Source organism: Vespa velutina, chromosome 3 (genome assembly GCF_912470025.1).
Source record: "Vespa velutina chromosome 3, iVesVel2.1, whole genome shotgun sequence".
NCBI lineage: Eukaryota > Metazoa > Arthropoda > Insecta > Hymenoptera > Vespidae > Vespa > Vespa velutina.
Window position 1 is genome coordinate 5,261,270 of NC_062190.1, and position 20,216 is coordinate 5,281,485.

At 40.5% G+C, this 20,216-nt stretch overlaps 1 protein-coding gene across 4 annotated transcripts in view; it reads left to right on the top strand.

The window, feature by feature from the left end:
* Positions 1-20,216, top strand: part of LOC124947720 (nucleolysin TIAR-like) — a 506,703-nt gene that overhangs the window by 82,924 nt on the left and 403,563 nt on the right. For all 4 annotated transcript variants that reach the window (XM_047490256.1, XM_047490261.1, XM_047490260.1 and 1 more), the window contains exon 3: positions 2,128-2,223. In XM_047490256.1, the coding sequence (XP_047346212.1) occupies positions 2,128-2,223 (96 nt within the window). The remainder of the gene's footprint in view (positions 1-2,127; positions 2,224-20,216) is intronic.

Consider the following 20,216-nt stretch of genomic DNA (forward strand, 5'->3'; position numbering starts at 1 on the left):
ATAAATAGATAGATATAAAAGGAGAGAGAGGGAGAGAAAAAGAGAATATTCTGAAATATCATTCGATAATATTTTTTATCACTTTATTTATACGTATGAAGGGTAACGAAAATGAAGGAGAAAGAGGAGGCGCTAGACAATGCAACGTGATATCTACAAATAAGCCTGTACCGCAGAGATGTCGTGAGATATATACATTTGAGTTTATATATATATATATATACTTATGTATATATATATATATATATATATATACACGAACGCCTTCATATGAGCATAGATACGTCGCGCATTTCTTGCGAATAAACGCGACGTGCCAGAGAAGGATAAGGTTTATGACGTTCATTCGGTGAGCGCATCTATCTTATGTGCACTGTCCGTCAACAAAAGATAAGTCGTTTCACGTGACATCAACTCACGGGAAGGAGTCCCTATTGCATTGCTCGAGAGACGTTAACGGCCTCCTTCTCTTGCGCACACCGATATGAAAAATAGCGAGCTACGTATCAGCATGTGTATATATGTATATATATTTGGTTTAAAATGAAAAGATCAAGAAAAACGACTTGATTCTTATGTCATACGTTTAATAATAATTATGAAATACGTATGCCTAGACTTATTCGTGAATTTTCTTAAAGTTCCTTCGATCGTCCTTTCCCTTTAAAAATCAAAGGTGGTCATCGCGAATAAACTTCAGCAAAAGTATTGGATTTCTTTTCCTCTCGAGGATCGTCCTTTGAATTTTTCTTCTTGTCAACGATACGTCTACAAAATGGATGCATTATTGTCGAGAGTAGGGTCAGAGGGAAAGGGAAAAGAATTGAGTAGGAGCACTCGGAAGAAAGCATAAAAGAAAAAAGGGACTCGGATCCATTCGTTTGTGGGGTCAACCGAATGGCCTTAAATCACCGCTGATTTCATCCTTGTCTGTCATACTATCGTACGATTTGCGAGACTCTCCCTCTATATCTTTCTTTTTTCTTTCTTTCTTTCTTTCTTTCTTTCTCTCTCTCTCTCTTTCTCTCTCTCTCTCTTTCTCTCTCTCTCTCTCTCCCTATGATATTGCGAGCTCCTAGTCTTCCGTCTTTTCCTACATCGAGATATACCTCTACTATGCTTTTAATATAAGTGCGTCGAAACCGAGTCGTTTCCTCCTACTTACTTCTTTACCATATCGTTTCTATACATTTTTCTCGTTTCACGGAAACGATATTTCAACGTTTTCGACATTCAACCGTAAGCACTTCGACTTTCGATAAAAAAGCGAACTTTCGAATTCATCTCAAATATTTACGTATGTAAAAATCTTCTCGCGTATCGTTAAAAAGGGAAGAGATAATTAAATCTTTTAATGAAATCACAAAGGACTTATTAATTCATAAAATTAACGAGAGAGAAAAAGGTATATATAATTCATTTATATATATATATATATATATATCTACATGTATGTGTGTGTGTGTGTGTGTGTACCCTATTACGCATCTATACGTATGTTTGTTAGACGTCGATTACTGTGACAATATCAGTGAGTGATCGATATTCATTGAATAATCGGATATCCTAACGAACTGCATTGAAAGATTAACCAAATGACATCGTGTATCGTATAGAAATATCTATATTTCTGTTGCATATGCAATCCACACAGTTTAACATTATCGTTGATAATATTTAATAAGAAGTATAAAGAACAAATGAAACATAGTTTTAATCAGAACATAGCAAGTTTTAAAGGATCCTAACTATAACTCAAGATACTTATTGTACTCGTATTACTAATTATATTATTATGTTCTACTTCATATTATATAGACGTTCATTATGGGCAATTAGCGAGCAGGGTAATAACGAAATTAATCGCGATGCAACGTAATTGCATCCAATGCGGCTCCAGCTCGGAATCATATTACTTATTATAACCATCTAGCACCTAACCCTCACATATTTCGAAAATGAACAATTTATTAATATATCTCACGAATCGTATCTTCGATTCGTTCTTTCTGAAGAAAAATATTTGCTCAATTTTCGATGTGTCTAAAAAAAAAAAAGTTGAGAAAGCAAAAGAAGAAAGAAATGTACGAAATGTTTTTACGAACGTCTCTGATTATCTCTTTTCAGTCTAGAAATGAGCTATATGCGTTCGTGGAGTACGCGGATCATGCATCAGCCTCTGCAGCCCTTGGAGCTCTTCATCAAAGACATTTTCTAGACAAGGTAAGTTCTTCCAAAATATTCTATTTCTAAAATCGCATTATCGTATGCGATCGAATATATCAGGTAGATCCTCCGTAAGTTATCCGCGTGATGTTACCGCAAATGGTATAGTCAGTCTGGTTGCGTTTATCATCCTGCTGTCAGGAACCCTTCCTCTTTTACCATCTTGGCATATTCTGATGCCACGTAGAGTTAAAGTTCTCTCGTTGACGGTTGCCAGCCTTGTTCGTGGTTCGGAACGAACAAGAAGGATAGAAGTAAATCGAGGACGGTGAGAAAGGTTGTTTCAAAGGTAGGAGAGCGGCTGGTGGATAGGTGTGTTGAAGTTGAAGGAAAGGTGGGCAAAGGTGGGATCTTGTTGGAATAGCTAATGCTGGAATATGTCATAGTTTGGTGGAATACGGTTAGAATTATACATGTTTCGATATATACGCTTGAGTTAGCTCATTCTCCTTTATCTCTCTTTACTCTTCCCTTTTCCTCTTCTCCCTTCTCTTTACTTTACACGTTCACTCGCTTCATCGTTCTCGAAGCTACCTGTACCTGAGATTGTTCGGTTTCCGTGCAACCTCCTCTTCCTTGTCGTCCTTCCCGGCGTTCGTTCGGCCTCTATTTCATATACAAACCCCACCTACCTACCAGAATCACCACCACCATCAGCATCTACCGATTTACCGTGGCGCTCTCCTAGACATACCTATATCGTAACCCGTAACGCGGAGAGTTACTCGGTTAGTTTAGATTCGCTCAAGCAAGTTTTGATGTCGTGTTCGCCTTCCCCCCAATCTCCTTCATCCGTTCTCCCCTTTCCTCTTCCAAATCTACGACGTAGCCTTCTACGGCTACCTCTCTCTTTCTCTTTCTCTCTCTCTCTCTCTCTCTCTCTCTCTCTCTCTTACTCTTTCCCTGACTCTATCTCACACATACACACAAGTACCTCTTCTAGCTCTCCTAGCTACCACCGACGACACATTACTAATGCCGAACTGGTCGTAATAGATTGGATGCCTGGAACTTGGATACGCCAACTAATGTGGCGGGCAACCCCTTTTCACTCGTCATCCCTCCTCCTACTTCTCTTTCACCTTGCAAAATCCTCCCTCCACTTTCGTCGACGTGCCGCTACCGCACCTTCTACACCACCACTATTACCACTACCACCACCAACGACAACAATGTTGTCGGGATTTCGGCTAGCTCTACAAAGGGATACCTCCAAGTACCGTTCATGGATCAAGCTCAGTAAGTCTCTCTTGCGCTGACATTCTTGGAAACACTCTTGGATCATTGAATCCTTTAGTAAACTATAAGGTAACGTTAGCTATGGTCTTTTGGAGTGTCTCGAATCTAAATTCAGACGATGCAGGTCGAATATTACGATATATCGATTAATTTCTACTCGAATGAACGAAGAAATACGAGGAGATATCACAAGCATATGATTTATTTTTAAAATCGAATAAGTTTTCATTCTACAATGCGATTCTAAATGTACGATTGAATGGTAAGGAAAGTGCGCAGGCATTTCGCTATGTAACGAGAGGAATTAACCTCAAAGTTTAAGCGCGATACAGGTACGGGAGCTGATTTTACTTCACTTACCAACCATTCGTCCTATACCAACGAAGCTCCTTATTCCGCTAGTAATAGCAGTAGCAATAGCAATAGCAGCAACAGCAGCTCTACTACCACTATCATCAACCCCTTTCCTCTTCTTCCCAGCCGCTATAGTCTCTCTCTCTCTCTCTCTCTCTCTCTCTCTCTCTCTCTCTTTCTCTCTCTCTAGTACTCGTTAGCTCGAATTATACTTGCTCGTGACTTCGCGGCAAACGGTATACCCGACGCGATCGTGCGTGGTAAGTAACTCGCGTTCAAGATTATTAATACGACCGCAGTGCGCCTCGATTCTCTTCTCCGTTTCTCAATTTACCTTTGCCATTAGCCAACGACCTGTCATCACTTGGACGGGTCGCATCATTTCCGTACGAATAACTCACCAACGATGTTTACTTTTTGTAGATACATTAATAGCAATATGATTATCTAATGTTACATCAATCTTACGATCTTAATGTGTCTTCTTCGTTGTTTCGTTATTCATTTTCATTATTTATCGATGTACAATGATCGTTTCTTTGTTTTGAGTTTATGTATAAATAGAAAAAAAAATATATAAATCATTAATATTAAATATTTTCGAAAAGCAAAAATAATTTTATGAAAGTTATAGATTTGAATACGCAACCAATTAGCTCGATAGTATTTTCATCATATACAATAATAAAAGACGCTTTAAAACGAAAGTAATGTCGATTTTTCAAGTCTTACCACGTGGAAGTGGGTGCGTGCAGAAACCCTTATCTCTTTTTCGATTTTATGAAACATATACAAGTATTTCTTATATATCGAAGAAAATAATACGAGGAGAGAAGAGAGAAAGTATTCCCCTTACCATCACGCTGGATTCCTTCCGACTCGATATAAGTTTCGACACGTTTATAGTTTTTCCCGAATGCCTAGATGTTATCGAGCCGAGGTACTATTGCGGAATAAAAAGCATGCCAAGCTGTAGGTTGGTCAGAGGCGCTCGAGGCTTTGTTTTGTTTACGTATCTCTCGAATCACCTGTAGCTACAAACAAAACTGTTAACGAAGTCTCGATTTAAAAAATACTTTCAAACTTTCCTTGCTTATATATCGTTATATTTTTTTTTTATTTTTTAAACACATTTGACACACATATATATTAACATTATTTCAATTAAAATTGACAATATCAAGATATGACGTAAAAAAAAGAAATATTTTTAAATGATCGGAGAAACGTTTTGTCTTGGATATCAAGATGCGTAAATTCTCAAAGAGGTCAGTAGTTCAACCATACCTATCAACCAATGTGTCATCAGTGATAACTACGACCGTTTCGCATACTGCGATCGCCCGCTCAGATTGGGATTAAACGGCATCCAGATGGATTAGCAATTCCATTTCGAGATTCATGGCGACGGTAAGAAAGGGCTGTCCCCGTTTGCTCCATATTCTATCGCTGTTTATAGATGCAACGATGATGCACTCTCCTTTCATACATATACGGAATCGGTTGACAGTTCGTGCCAATCTCACGATAGGAAGTGCTCGATAACCGCGAATGGCAACCAACCCAAGCCCTTTCTCAGCCCTTTCCCAGCCTTTTCGCTGTTCATGTTTGGAAGGTGCTGCTTTGGAAAGCTCGAACGCGTTGAAAAGAGGGTCGTTAATAACCCCTACCTTCTCGTATTCCCTTTCTCTCTCTCTTTCTCTCTCTCTCTCTCTCTCTTTCATTCTCCTCTATCGTAGACCGTCTGGCTGATAAAAAGCCCGGCAAATCAAATTTCGCGTCCGATGAAAGAAACAATCCGGCGTCGAGTAAAAGCTGTAGCCGCCGACCGAAAGAGCCGAGTAAAAGGCAGGAAGAGGGATGGAGATTTCGACCGACTGGAGGATAACGAGGTTACCAGGGATGGCTTAGATTCAATCTCCATTGGTGACGCCATCGGAAAGTCTATTCGGAAGTCTCCTTTTTCGCGGCTGTTACTCTGAGAGAAAGAGAGAAAGAGAGAAAGAGAAAGAGATAGATAGATAGATAGATAGAGAGAGAGAGAGAGAGAGAGAGAGAGAGAGAGAGAGAGAGAGAGAGATAAAAAGAGAAAAAAGCGAATCCAAAATCTGTCTTTTTCACCATTCTTAAATCGTACCTTCCACGAAGCGTCGTTTCTCTCGTCGAAACTCGTAGTCGTATTAATGCGAGGCAACACCGTGAAATTACCTACATCCGCGGTACTTCGCGTCTTACCTTTCTCCTTGCTCTCTTTCTCTCTTTCTCTCTCCTCTCTTTATATATATATATATATATATATATATATATATATATATATATATCGTATCGTCTCTTTGTCTAGACATACATCCAAGTCTATCCTCTCGATTCTCGAGTGCCGTAATGCTACGTACCTACTACAACTTTGTTCTCATTCAAATCGATCCTAAGAAGTTTCTACCGAATTTTGGACGTTAATACGATTCGTCGTTTTTCCTTCTCCGCGGGAAATTCGTTCCGCTATGAAAACATTCGTTTTAAGGATTCGCTAGGAAGAACGGGTTTGATTCGACGCATGGACGTTGAGGAGGACACGCTCGAAGAAGTTCGACGATAGGAAACGTCATACGTAGAAATGTATCGAGACTGGTAGATACTTTTTCTCTGAAGGAAAGAGGAGAGATACGTCAACTATGAATATCGGAAAAGGAAAAGATACGATTCGTAGAAACGGAAATCAGTTGGGAGCACCAAGTTACGATTGAGATTTAAGTTATTGACAAGCTACTTTGGCGTACCTCCGCCAAGATCTGCCGAGTTTATCCCCGAGGCCGCTGCCTTCTGATTTCCCTGAGGACTGCACCCTTGAGAAACCATTCTTTTGCCCACAATGACTCACTGCACTCATAGCTCTTCATCTCCATTGCCAACCTCTTTCGTTTGTCGCTGGATTAGGTGTACTTACGTTTCATACCATCAACGAAGTAATCGCTTCTTTTGATCGTTAACGATTCGATCGATATCATCAATCGTGCTTGTGAAAATAAACAAAAAAAATTCTAGTTCTAGAAGGAAAAGAAACGTGAAAAAGAGCCTTGATCTGATCATCGGCGTAATTAAACTCGTGTAATAATTTAAGACGATGATCGTTCGATTCGTTGAGCAAACTTTCAACGACGGACACAATTACTCTGGTAATAATCACGATAATGAGGTCACGAACCACTATTGCCTGGAGTAATGATGTCGAAATTGGTACGTCCTTGGAGTCAGGCTGCCTATTTAATAAAAGAGGACTCAAGAGATAGAGAGAGAGAGAGAGAAAGAGAGAGAGAGGGAGAGAGAGAGAGAGAGAGGAGGAATTGTCGCTTATAGCCGAATATCACGCAAATACTTCGATTCACATTGTAAATATTAGCTGCTCCTTCAAGAGGGAGTCGAAGTAGAAGCTCTTCGAATCAAGGAGCACGTTGGTAATCGTCCACGGAAGGAGAAATCGATCGTGTTTTATCTGAATATCAAGGCCATACTTCTTGTCTTCCAGTCTCTCCTCTTTTTCTCCTCTTATCCCTTATCTTCTTCTTCAAACTCCCGAACGGTCACCCTCATCGCAAAAGTCTTATTCAAATGAGATCCATTAAATCAAATTTAACTCTCTCGAACAATAGATCAAGCTGTGTTTTCCCTTAACTTTTCACCAACCAACGATTGTTGTTCCTTCCAAGTAATTTGTTCTCCGTTAAAAGCAAAGAGGAACATTACGATCGATAACCGTTTTCGACGCGTAAATGTAAAAAGAGCAAACTCTTGTACGTTTCTAGGGTCGTGCTTCGATATAAAAGGAGGTGCAATTTTCACGTTATATTTATGCAGCATGCAATCGTCTGAACGTTAATAGCGTGTTCCTCTCTCTCTCTCTCTCTCTCTCTCTCTCTCTCTTTCTCGCTTATTTTCTTTCTTCTCATTCTTCTTTCTCTTTCTCTCTCTCTTTCTCTCTCTCTCTCGCTCTTTCTCTCTCTTTTACAAAGTACGTCGAGTCAACAATAATGACACGAGAAGCTGAAAGCACAGGTCTGCTGGCCGATCGGATTTCGCGATTACCGGAGCAACAGTCGGGAGTCCTTTCGAGCCGTTTGGCGTTTCATCGTTTTTCGGAGGACTATCTGAAACTACTCTGTTGGAGAATGGCCGAACCAACAAACGAACGAACAAACGAACGAACGAACGAACGAATGAACGAAGCACGATGGTCACCGGCACGAACGGTGGACATTTCACCCCTTTTTCCCGTCCCGCCACACGACACATAGTATATTTTATCGCATTACTGGCATTGTTGCATCAGCCCCCACCTTCTACTCTCTTTCTTTCTCTCTCTCTCTCTCTCTCTCTCTCTCTCTTCTCTTTGCAGTCAAGCGTGGACTACGCACTCTCATCCCTTCGTACCAGCTTCCCTTTCGTACCGACACCGAACACTATTCCACGAGGATTAAATATTGACTGCGATTCTGATTTATAGTAATTGCCGGAGAGTGGAAAGAGAGGAAATGTGGGAGTGAGAGTGAGTGGTTAGGAGAGAGTGAAAGGAAAAGAGAGAGAGAAAGAGGGGGAGAGTGATCGAAACGAACGAGAGAAACAGGATGGGTTTCGATGTTGTGGCAGGAGTGAGAACCAGAGAAGTACGAGACGAAAGAGGAGAAGGAGATGGAGGAGGAGGTGTAGGAGGAGGAGGATGAAGAGGATGGTTGGATAGATGGAGAGAAAAGCAATTCCCGTGGCGTTTTCGCTCGCTGACAGATGCATTTGCCAAAGTGTTGCGGACGTTTCTGGCTCCCACCACATCCTCGCGCAACCTCGCGTTATGACCGTGGATTTTTATTTAACTTGGCCGACATGTCGAGTCACGCTCACGATTTTCTAAAAACTTGAAATCGTCTCACGAATGTCGCATGTGGATTCTCGAATAATATCACTTTTCTTTTCTCGTTGTACTAAAAACGAATCTGATTTTCATTTTCTTATTGTTTTCTCTTTATAAAGTAATAAATAATTTCGTTAAAAAGCATAAAAATACTTAAATGTGTTTTTAACACACGAATGCCTAGTTCCAATCGAATTTTTCTTAATCGCTGCCAATTAAAAGCATAAACGATGAGTTTGTAAGTTCGACAAGAGAACATTTCTAAGAAAGAAAATGCAACGAGTAAAAGGGACCGAGTTGATGGAGTTAGTGGCGTAGGACGAAGAAGAAGGAGGAAGAGGAAGGGGAAGGGAATTGAAATAGGGGATGGGGGTGAAACTGGTCACCAGCTACCGAGAACGGTGATTTACCGAGGGAGCAGCAGGCGGCGCCCGATTATTTTTGGTTTTAGTCGTGGCGCCCATTATTTTTGGTCTCCCGCTTGCCGCAACTTGGACTCTACTCGGCCAGAAATTTAGTGTGACCGAGTTCAAGTGCACAAAAAGCCTCGACGCCGGCCACGCAGAGCTTCTCTTGCCGATGATAATCATCTACGATGCTCCGATCGCCAAGATTTCTCTTTTTCTTCTTAATTTCTTCTTTTTTATTCTCTTCCTTTCCTTTTTATTTGTCTTTAATAAAGTTAGAAGATTTCTCTGGGTTGTCATCATAATTACGTTAAAAAAATTTTTTTTAAATATTATAAACGCATACATTTTGATAATTCACAAATACCCCCGAAAAAAATTGAAATGTTAAATGGAATGTGAATTACAATTATTATTCACAATTCTATTGTGTAAATTACGTAGTTTTAAATGATCGAATTGGTGTATTCGATCGTCGTACCATCGTATCTATTTCTCTTATTGGTTAGCTTGCAAAAATAATAATTTAAGATACGGCATATAGGCTTAGAGTCGATGCTCGGGAAGACTCATAAGTTATGGGGTTGAACGGTGGACGAACATTGGTCTTGGAGGATAGAGAAAGAGACTCGAAGGCACTTCGAGAAAAATGAAATAAATGATAGAGGATCGGGCCGGCAGCCGGAGCGACTCAGCGAATGGTGCTGCAGGCTCAGGGACGTCAGGCGTTTTTATTAATTCCTCTCAGATACAATTAGTTGGTCTATTCGTCAGACGCGTTTCATTAAGTCTCCCTTCTACTATCGGCCTTTCGCGAACTCTTCACCCCTTTTTCTCAGGCTGCTTGTCTCCTACATCTTGCCTCCCTTACGGAGAAAGAAATGATTTTTCGGACGAAACGTATCTCACGCTTCCCTCCTATTAACACGTTCATTGTATGATACATTTCTTCGCTTCTTTACCGTCTGCGTTCTTCTTTTCTTATCTTTTTTATTAACGAAAGAGATCGTCTCCGAAAATGAACAATAACATTACTTCTATCACAGGAGAAAGAACTCGAATACTTTTTTATACAATTGTAATGCGAAAAAGATGACATGGTAAGGCAATTATTTTTTCTCTCACACATACACGAAGGTAAATTTTTTATTCAATCGTCGACATATGTATTGTAGTTCGCAACGTAACATAACGTAACATAACGCAACGCAACGCAATGCAACGAGACGCGATGCGATGCAATGCGATGCAATGCGATGCGATGCGATGCGATGCGACACGCGACGCGTTCTTCCTCGAGGGTGTGGGAAAATCGAAATCCATTACGGAAATAATAGACGATTTTGTAGCGGGGGTGAAGAGATACGTTTTTGCGAGCTTTGCAGATTGCCAGGCATTGCCAGGTGACCGTTTAGCTCGCGGCGCTGAGAATTACGTGCGCCTCGACTCGTTCGATTTAAATTATCAGCTGCCTCGTAGCACGACGAGCGAAATTCTATCGTGTCGGCGAGCGAAAAGAGAGCTAGAGCAGGAGAGAAACAGGAATGAAGAGAGAAAGAGAGAAAGAGATTAAAGAGAGAGAGAGAGAGAGAGAGAGAGAGAGAGAGAGAGAAGATGAGTAGGATCGGATAAAACGAAGGAAAAAGAAGATAGGAACTGGGAGGATCGTCGATACCAGCTGCAGGATTTTAATGGTCAGGAAGATTTCGTGTATTTGATCGGCAATTGCTAGCACGGCTAATGTTCCTTGTCTTCCGTCTACTCCGAGATTTCATCGCTTACTTTACGCTCGAACAGTGACAAATTTTTCCGAAATATCCCATCACATTTACATCGCATTAGCATTTTTGGAAAAGGAAACGAAGAATTGCATTGTTAACATAACCAATGTCTCGGGTATTAACGATTAAGGACCGTAGCCAAGAAGATATCTATTCGAAGTCGACCGAGTTCATGTAAAATAAAAGAATTATTGAATGTACGATCGACGTTTCTTTACTTTCTTTCTTTTCAATTTATTTCGAGACTCTCTCTCTTTCTCTCTCTCTCTCTCTCTCTCTCTCTCTCTTTCGCTTTCTCTACACCTGCGACTTTCAAGCGGTATAATTTGCTGGAAATCCGTTAGGTTATATCGAAGTTCTTCCTAACTCGGTCATCTAAATCGTTCTACGGGCGATCACGGGGGTCGTAACTTACTGTACGACTGACGAAGTAGTTAATGGCTGTGCAGTAGGGAATGGACAGCGGCCGGTAGAAGCAGAGTCGATCGGCTAGACACGAACAATGTGTAGGAAGGAGAAGATTGAGAGGGAAAAGGATACAGATAGACAGAAAAAGAGAGAGAGAGAGAGAGAGAGAGAGAGAGAAAGAGAGATAGAGAGAGAAAGAAAGAGAGAGAGGGAGAAGGAGAGAGAGAGGAGAGAAAGAGATATAGAGAAAGGCACCGAAAGGTTGAGGGAACGAGAGATAAAGTAAAACTGCGAGACTGGCTGGAACTGGAAACGAAGCGAAACCGCGCGTGTTACGTGAGACCAGAGAGAAAAAGAGACAGAGATAGAAAGAGAACGGGATCGAAGAAGAGAGTAAAAGAGAGAGACAAAGAATGAGAGGGAGGGCAGATGGCAGATGCACGTTGGTCTCTAATGGAAATTAAATAAAACGAGAATCGAATGAACTGTAACCAAAATTGTGTTCGCCTGATGGAAAACAAAGAGCCGAGAGAGAGAGAGAGAGAGAGAGAGAGAGAGAGAGAGAGAGAGAGATGGTTTGAAACGAGATGAAAAGGAGGAGAGAGGAGAGAAATACAAGGAGTGTCTCGTAGGAGGTACGAGCTTGTGAGGATAAGTCTACTACGTGTGGTTCGAAGAGAAGAGAAGAAAAGAGAAAATAAGAAAAGGAAAAGAGGAGAGAGAGGCGGCTACCCTGCCAACCGGAGAAATACGTATCCAGTTAGTTTTACACCGTGCCTCCAATTGATTCGAAATCGATTGTCGTTCGAGCGATTTTCAATTGATCGATTAGGGGGTGGGTGCTCGCTCGAAAAGGACGCATCGACCCTCCGTCCTCGCATAGAGAACCCTGCCGGAGGACTTACTTTAAGCCCACGCCAATTGCATCTCGTTTTTTACGCTCGCTTCTTTCCACGTACCTTCCTCTTCCTCTCTCTCTCTCTCTCTCTCTCTCTCTCTCTTTCTTTTTTTCTTTTTATATTTTCTCTTTCTCTTTTTTCCTCTTCTCGCTCGAGTTCATCTTCCAGATTCAAGTCCCTTTGCTTTTTCCCTTTTCCTTCTTTTACCTCCTCGACGACGTTACGATCGTTTCATTCGAGTCGTGTACAATTCTCATAAAAATAGCAACCCCTTTTCACGTAGCTTTCTCGTTAGGCACACAAAGCCACGTTATCGCTAGCGTTATAAATAATTGTTAAAGATAATGGCATCGTTCGCGAATGCTGGGACAATTATCTCGTAATTACGCAGCCTTGCCGTGCAGGCGGTGCACCTTTCAAAACTTTTTTCTCAAGCTTTTATATTTCTCTCGTGAACACGCGGCTCTTGCAACGGATCGAAGCAAACTTTCCTGATCGATAAACAGCCAGTAGATGTTGCCCGTCTGCGCTCGACTCGCGCACTGGAGGAAGACGAAGGCGGAGTACGCGGAAAGGGGTTGAATCGTATAAGGGAAGAGGGTTGTTTATTACGGACAGTGCAACAGGAAACGTTGGACGAGCCGGTAGTCGTTCTCATCATTAAACGGCTTCGTCCTGTCTGTTGCGATCCATGTTAATTAAATCAGTCAATGTGTATACCTAAATACATATATGTATTTATATAATGTACTATATCCATATATAGATAATGAGAGTTATATTAAACCATTGCAAATTATAACAATCACGAATGACTGGTTATCGCAAGGAATCGCGAGTCAGGACACCCAAAACTTCGCTTCGATGAACAATAAATGATTAATCTATCTTTCGATATCGGAAAACCAAATGTCTTAGATCTTATGCCGTTCGTCTGTAATTGTTCGACATTTCTTTATCCCTAAAAATTGATATCTTTTCTTGAAATTAATATAAAAGAGATTCAAACTTAAGAATAAAAATAATATAAAAGCGAAATGATATTCTATTGGAAGATATCTCTTTGTGATATTAGATACTAATATTGAGAATTTAGCTCTTGAAATTGCAAAAAGGATAAAGAATCAATTGGACAATTAACAATCGTAAAAAAGACATTTAACGAGCTAGTAATCTAAGGAAAATGGGTAGCACACAGACACACACACACACACACACACATATACACATTAATTCTTAGACAGAATTTTCGACGATAAACGTAAGGTAGTGCCAGTACTCACAGCCTTACAAGACAACTCGCTAAGAACAAAAGACAAAGGCACGGAAAAGGGAGAAATAGAGAAGGTTGATGGTGATGGTGATGATGATGGTAGTGGTGGTAGCAATGGCGAAGGGACTTGGCGAAGGCCGGAAATAATGAAAGGGTGTTTATCCAGAATTAGGTCCTTACTCGCAGAGCAACCCCCGTGGTACCCCCATAGTCCATCGTTCGCTCATTCAGACAAATTAGCCCGGCAGCGATCCTTTGTAGTTTCGCGATTCAAAGCGCGTGTTACTTTCTCTGCTCGCATTCGTGTTGGCAGAGCTCTTCAACACTTCATTTGGACAGACCTCGGTGTTTCGCCAAAAGAATATAAAGGACAGCCCCTCGACACTCCTTCGTTTTCTTTCTCTTTTTCTTCCTCTTTCCCTTTTATCGAACGTAGAAGAGAATAGTGAACTATCCTTTTTTATTTCTTTTTCTCTCTTTCGTACACTAGACTATCCATGTCGAATCACCGTCCTTCGTAAACGATCGCTTTTTAATGGTATCTCATTATGAGTGAAAAATAAAATGAAGCAATGAGAACGTTTCACAAAATTTTACAGAAATGAATCAAATTATTTTCATATTATGATTCAATTATTAATTAAAGAATATATTTATTTAGCAAATAAAAAATATCTCCTTAGAACATATATACCTATTAGATTTCTTTCTCTCTTTCTCTCTCTCTTTCTTTCTCTGTCTCTCTCTCTCTCTCTCTCTCTCTCTCTCTCTCTCTCTTTCTGCATTTTACCGTTTTCCTCTTCGTTCTTTTTTCGTTGCCACCAACAGTACATTATCGTCGTGCCTGTAACGAGGATGAAACTGGAGGCTGATAAACGAGGATGCTCGTATTGTGCCAGCTGCGAGAGGAAAAACAGATGGTGGGATGAAACGATAGACAGCTTCTACAAAATGAGGGAGAAAGAGGGAAGAAGAGAAGGAAGGAAAGGAGCTGAAGAGGGCTGTAAAAGCTGGCTGGAGGATAAGAGAAATTGGAGAACAGAAGCTAGGAGGTAACGCAATGAGGAAAAAAGAACGAGAGAAAGAGAAAAAGAAAGGAAGAAAGAGAGATAGACGCTAAGGATAAAACCGTAAGGATCTATCTGGTATGTCCGTCGTATTTATTTGGTGCCGGTTGAATTTTGAAAGGAACGGGATATTTCGAACGGAAGAGAATCGGCAGACGATAAATTCGACGAGTCGTAGAACGAAACGTGCCTCGCGTCGTTATCGTCCGGTCGTGCCGGTTAGCTTTTATCATCGGCAATGTCAGGATTTATGTACCTCTTGATATATGCCAAAATGTGGTAGCAAAATGGACTTTACACATGACCGATATTTGAATCAGCTCGCAGAACGAATAATTTAGGAGAAAAAAAAGGCTGGTAAATTCGATGAGAAAATGATCATCGTGTTCACGAAAATTAATTCACTTTCCGAAAAGCACGTAGATCGAGGTGCGTTGTTTTGCGCGATAGGTAGGTAGTACTACTACAACCACGTACAACAAAGTTTCCCTCGTCGCAATTACAAAAGAGAGTGTGTGTGTGTGTGTGAGAGAGAGAGAGAGAGAGAGATAGAGAAAGAGAAAGAGAGAGAATAAGTGAAATCTCGGCTTCGCTCGTAGTTACGCGAGGGATTGGAAGTGTAATTACAGTTTGCACGTTTCCTAAGTCGCATATCGTGTTTGGTCATGGTTTCGAGATCAGTGACTTACTTTTTTTATCTTACACACAACTAACAAATTGCATGAACGAAAAAACTACCTTTCTCGAAGATCACTCGCGTTTTCGTCTTCTCGGAATCTTCCTTGAAAAATTCGTTTCGTTCTTCTCTTTAAAGACGGTTACGCGTGTTATTTGGCGTACTGCCGAGTGCCGAGGAAATTCCTAAATAGATCCGTAAATAACATAAAGCGTAGAGAGCCAGCTTGATACCAGCGAATGGCTCGCGGTGATCCATTAATCTCGGGAATTAAAAGAAAATTAATTATAGTCGTTGCAACTTGAGTGGGCTCTTGTGATGGACGATGAGAAAAACGCTAGGATGGCAAGCCAACGAAAAAGAACCTGAGAGATACGAGAAAAGGATAAAGCTCGAGTAAACAGATATTACCTATCTACCCTTTTGCATTTCAAGAGATCTAAACGTAGTTTTCATACTTTATTCGATCTACTTTAACGTTGAGGAAAAGCTTATCTAAACGATGCATCACGTTTGCCTTGTAATAACGAACAAGGTACAACAAAAATTAATCTTGCAGAGAGTATTACTGTTCAAACGATTTATAAGCCACATAAATAACGGAATATTAAAGAATGTACTTGAAACATAAGATCGTTTGAAGTATTTTTAAGTTAACACCATTTCAAGAAGGATCGAAATTTCGCGGGTATTTGAATCGACGTACCGAATAGAATGAACACGAATCTATCCGGGACGGCAAGGCATCTCTCTTCCATTCATCCCTGCCACCCTCTTTCTAGCTTCGTCGGGACAAGTTAAATATTCAGTGGCGGCGGGTTAAGGATTCAGGAAGGGTGCGTCCCCCCCTCCCGATGTCGCTCGACTCGCGCGCCACGTCCTGTATAAAGGAACACGAAAATCCGTTCGCTGTGAATTACAGCGATGGGCCATCCCATTTGTTATCCAAGCCACCCCTGATTCCCGGTAATTAACTATCAATTCGTTGGATCGAGATTCGGACCGATAATGTCCCCGTGCGAGAAGGTCTCGCCCTTCAAACCAATCGCCTTCCCCTTTCCTTCCTTCCGTCGATTCCTTTTTCTCGATTTCATGGATTCCTCCAAGTCCATTGTTTATCGTTCCGTAATAAATAAAGAAGATAATCGTTCTCTCGATAGGAAATTTTTTCATCCGCTCTATCGAAGCGTTCCGTTTAACAGGACCGATTATTTGTCGGACGTAAATAATGAAATCATCGAGAGAACGTATATATCGGAAAATTGAGATGTATTGTGGTCTACTGAACGTAATATGCAATATTTACTTACGCGTTACGAATTTACTACACGGTTCTGTAATCGATCGAACAATCGAAATTCGAAAGCGAATTCGATAGCGGAAGAATTTTTTGTTTAATCGAAAATATTATTTAACGAATCGAGTAGGTAAATGAATGCGAACTAACATGAAAATGTAAATTTTTTCTTTTTTATTCATTTTCGAAAAAATGCTAAAAACTCGTATATTATATTGAATTCTTTCATTATTTTTATTGAAAGCTTAAATTAATCGGGGCGACCGAACAATCTAGAAACAAATACGAACGATTTTTTTATAAATGATATTTCTGCATTTTTGAAAAAGTTCTTATTAACTCATTTGCATCCATAAGCAAAATAATCCGCACACAATGATTGTCAATTATTACCAGCTGCAGAATATTCCGTTCGCGAAAATATTATTATGTCGCCGTAAAATATTTCATAAGTGCCTTTTGCGCAGTAGAGAAAAATTTCGAGATCTAGAAATTTCGGAACTTATAGCGCATTATCTTTTTTCCTTATTCATTGTTCTTCAGACCATTTTTACCACTGTTAAAACAGTAAATATTTCTAAAATAAATACAAATTTTAAAAACAACTTAATTTTATTATCATTTACAATGAATGGTGAATATTTTTCCAATTTGTCCAGCATGGAAATAATAATACATTTGTTCCTTATTTAATTGTAACAACGGAAATTACGGTATTTATTATAGTGATGATTATAGTCAGAAATGTCGGCAGATGCATTGGGGGTACATAAAATTCTCTAGTTAGCCACGCATCTTCAAAGTTCGCTCCGCCCCCTACAAAGTTAACTCCGCCTCCTACAAAGTTAGTCCCCCTAAAATTGGACACTCTTCCTTCGAAGTCAGATTCTCCCTGTCAGATTAACCCCACAAAGTTGGCCATTTCAAAATTAACCCCCCTGCAAAATTGTCCTAGCCCCTTCAAAGTTAGCTCCCTTCCTTACAAGGTTAGCCCTGCCTCTATAAAATTAGCCCCAGCATCTAAATTTGGCCAGACCCCTCTTCAAAGTTACTCTTGCCCCCTGTTTAGTTAAGTTCATTCCATTTATAGTTAGTCTGCCCCCTCTTTTACACAGTAGGCTCTACAAAACTGGCCTTGCACCTACAAAGTTAGCTCCGCCCTTACGAAGCTGGACACACCCCATACAAATTTGACCACGCCCCCTACAAGGTTAGCCCTGCCCCCTTCAAAATAAAAATTGAAATAAATCGAAAACGTATGCATCCTATTCCATCCAATGATAGCAATGATGATGATCAGTATGATAATAGTGTAAATGAAGATTTTGTTTGGAACCAAGAGAATCGTTCACTAATAATAAATAATTTTTCTGTCATATGTGGTGCGATCGAAGAATGTATATTCACCCAAGTTCCTTAGAAAAGGAATTGTTTTTAAGTAGATATTTTAATAAATATCTGCAATATATTGTTATGTATAGATCATTTCGAAGATTACCACATTAATTAAAAAATCTACGAATTATTTTAGTTTATTTACATATGTATGATGTAATTCAATAATAAAAAAAAAAAAAAAATACAAAAATTAGCGTTAAGCGATAATGCGCAGTAATATGGGGCAACTATCGACTGAACGTCTCTGATGAATTTGTCGACTCCATTTATCGCAGTCAGTGGAATAGATAAGATAGTGTGGACCTGCCGCTGACATATTTGTCTTTATCTAAAAATTGAAAGAGAGGAAGAAAAAAAGAGTGAAAGGGTTGATAGTAAGTAGATCGTAAGATAGAAAGGTATCAGCCGCTTATTAAAAAAGAACCCTTTAGTTGGAGACAGACGTCTTTGTTCCTTCTGTCTTCTTTTCGTGAGAATAAGCGATCATTAAGAACCCCCGTTTCAAAAGAAATCAAAGGCGCGAAATTTAAATAGTCTCTGTCTTCGTTTTTGTAACTTGAAGGAATTTAAACCTTTTGAAAGTTGGTCGATTTGTCTTAGAAACGTTCTTCTCTATCGAATAGCACTCGAATAAGACTAAAGGGACGTTTCACGCATCGAACGCTTACAGGGAGTCTCTAGAGGATCGAGTCATAACGAAGGACGTACGAAAGGAAGATCGTGGAATGAGGAGGAAAGGGAAGAGGGAGGTGATAGGTGGATAAGGTCGCACAAGCGTCTCTTGATGTCTTGGCTAGTCCGAAGAAGCCATTATCCGGGCGGCCGAACGGCGAACCGTGCTTAGCTCGGAGCCGTTCTTCGGTGACCTCGATGGCTTTTCTCCTGAAGCTTCCACGTGTAGGTTAATCCCAAAGGGCCTTTCGGTACTGTGGCGACGTTACTGAGAGGGGTGGGAAAAGACAGTCTAGAGAAGACAAGGTGGTTGGTAGGTGTATCCCGCGAAGTGGGTATCTATTAAGGAAGAGGTAAAGGGGAAGGGGTGAGAGGATAGGAGCGAGCGGTTCCTTCTAAAACTTGTAGCTACTCGCAAGGAAGGAACTTTGTGTGAAATGCGCCTTGAGCACATCCTGCCGCGTCTGCTTCATCCTGTCTTCCATATTAACGCTCCTTCCTTCATCTTCCTTATTCTCGTGCCAACTTTCTCCCTCCTGAGAACGCGAGAAGCTCGCCGGATTCTCTTCTTCTTCTCTCTGTCTTTCTTCTCGTTTCCTACGGATCTCTTGATTCGTCGTTAAAATCTTTGAGTTATTATCTCCAGGAGATGTTACGAACAAGCTTGAATTTATGTTTCAAATATAATGTGTAAGATTTGAATGATCGATTAAGAATAGTAATTATTACGAAAGAATAAACTTTAATATCTCTCACATGGAAAATATATCGGAGTTCATATGAAATATCAGTTCTACCAGATATCTCTCGTATTAATATTTGAAAATGGACCACTGGCTCTACTACTGGTTCGGCTAACGTTATTAAACTACTCGTTGAGAAACAAAGAACAGTCTCGGTTGATCCTCGTCACTAGTCCGTCGACTTTTCGCGAAACAACGGTTTGCGTACCCTACCCGTACGTTTAATTCAATTAAGAAACCAGGATTTCTCGGTGAATTTCGTATGCCGGTCGTGAAGTGCAACCGGTTGGACAGAAGCCTAATTTCTCGACCATTCTCTGGCGAGTGGTTAGCTCGTTTCCGCCTATGACTGCGAAGAGATCGAGGACGGACGAAGCGATGTTTGTCGAAATCAAGCAATCAACCCCACCGAGAGAGCGGAAAGTATGAAGAGAGAGAGAGAGAGAGAGAGAGAGAGAGAGAGAGAGAGATGGAGAATAGAGAAATTATTTCTGGCAGTGCTCGTAAAAATTAAACTGTCCACTCTCTCTCTCTCTCTCTCTCTCTCTCTCTCTGGTCAGCCATAGTAGCTTTTTCCCCTTTTTTCTCTTTCACTCTCCTCACGTACCAGTTCTCGAGATAGAGTCGAGGCCAAGAGGAAAGTCCAGAACCACTTTGCTCCACCGAGTTATCCGACAGTTTGTGTCCCCGATGCAATAATGGTTCATTTTGGTTGCACGTACAATCGTGGTCTTTTGCCTATTCTTTTCCGTATCCTACCTTTTACTATCTTCTATTTTTCTCTCTCTCTCTCTCTCTCTCTCTCTCTTTTTTCTCCTTTCTTTGTATTTATATATTTTTATGAGTAAGTAATATTTCTATTTGGAATTGTTTCTA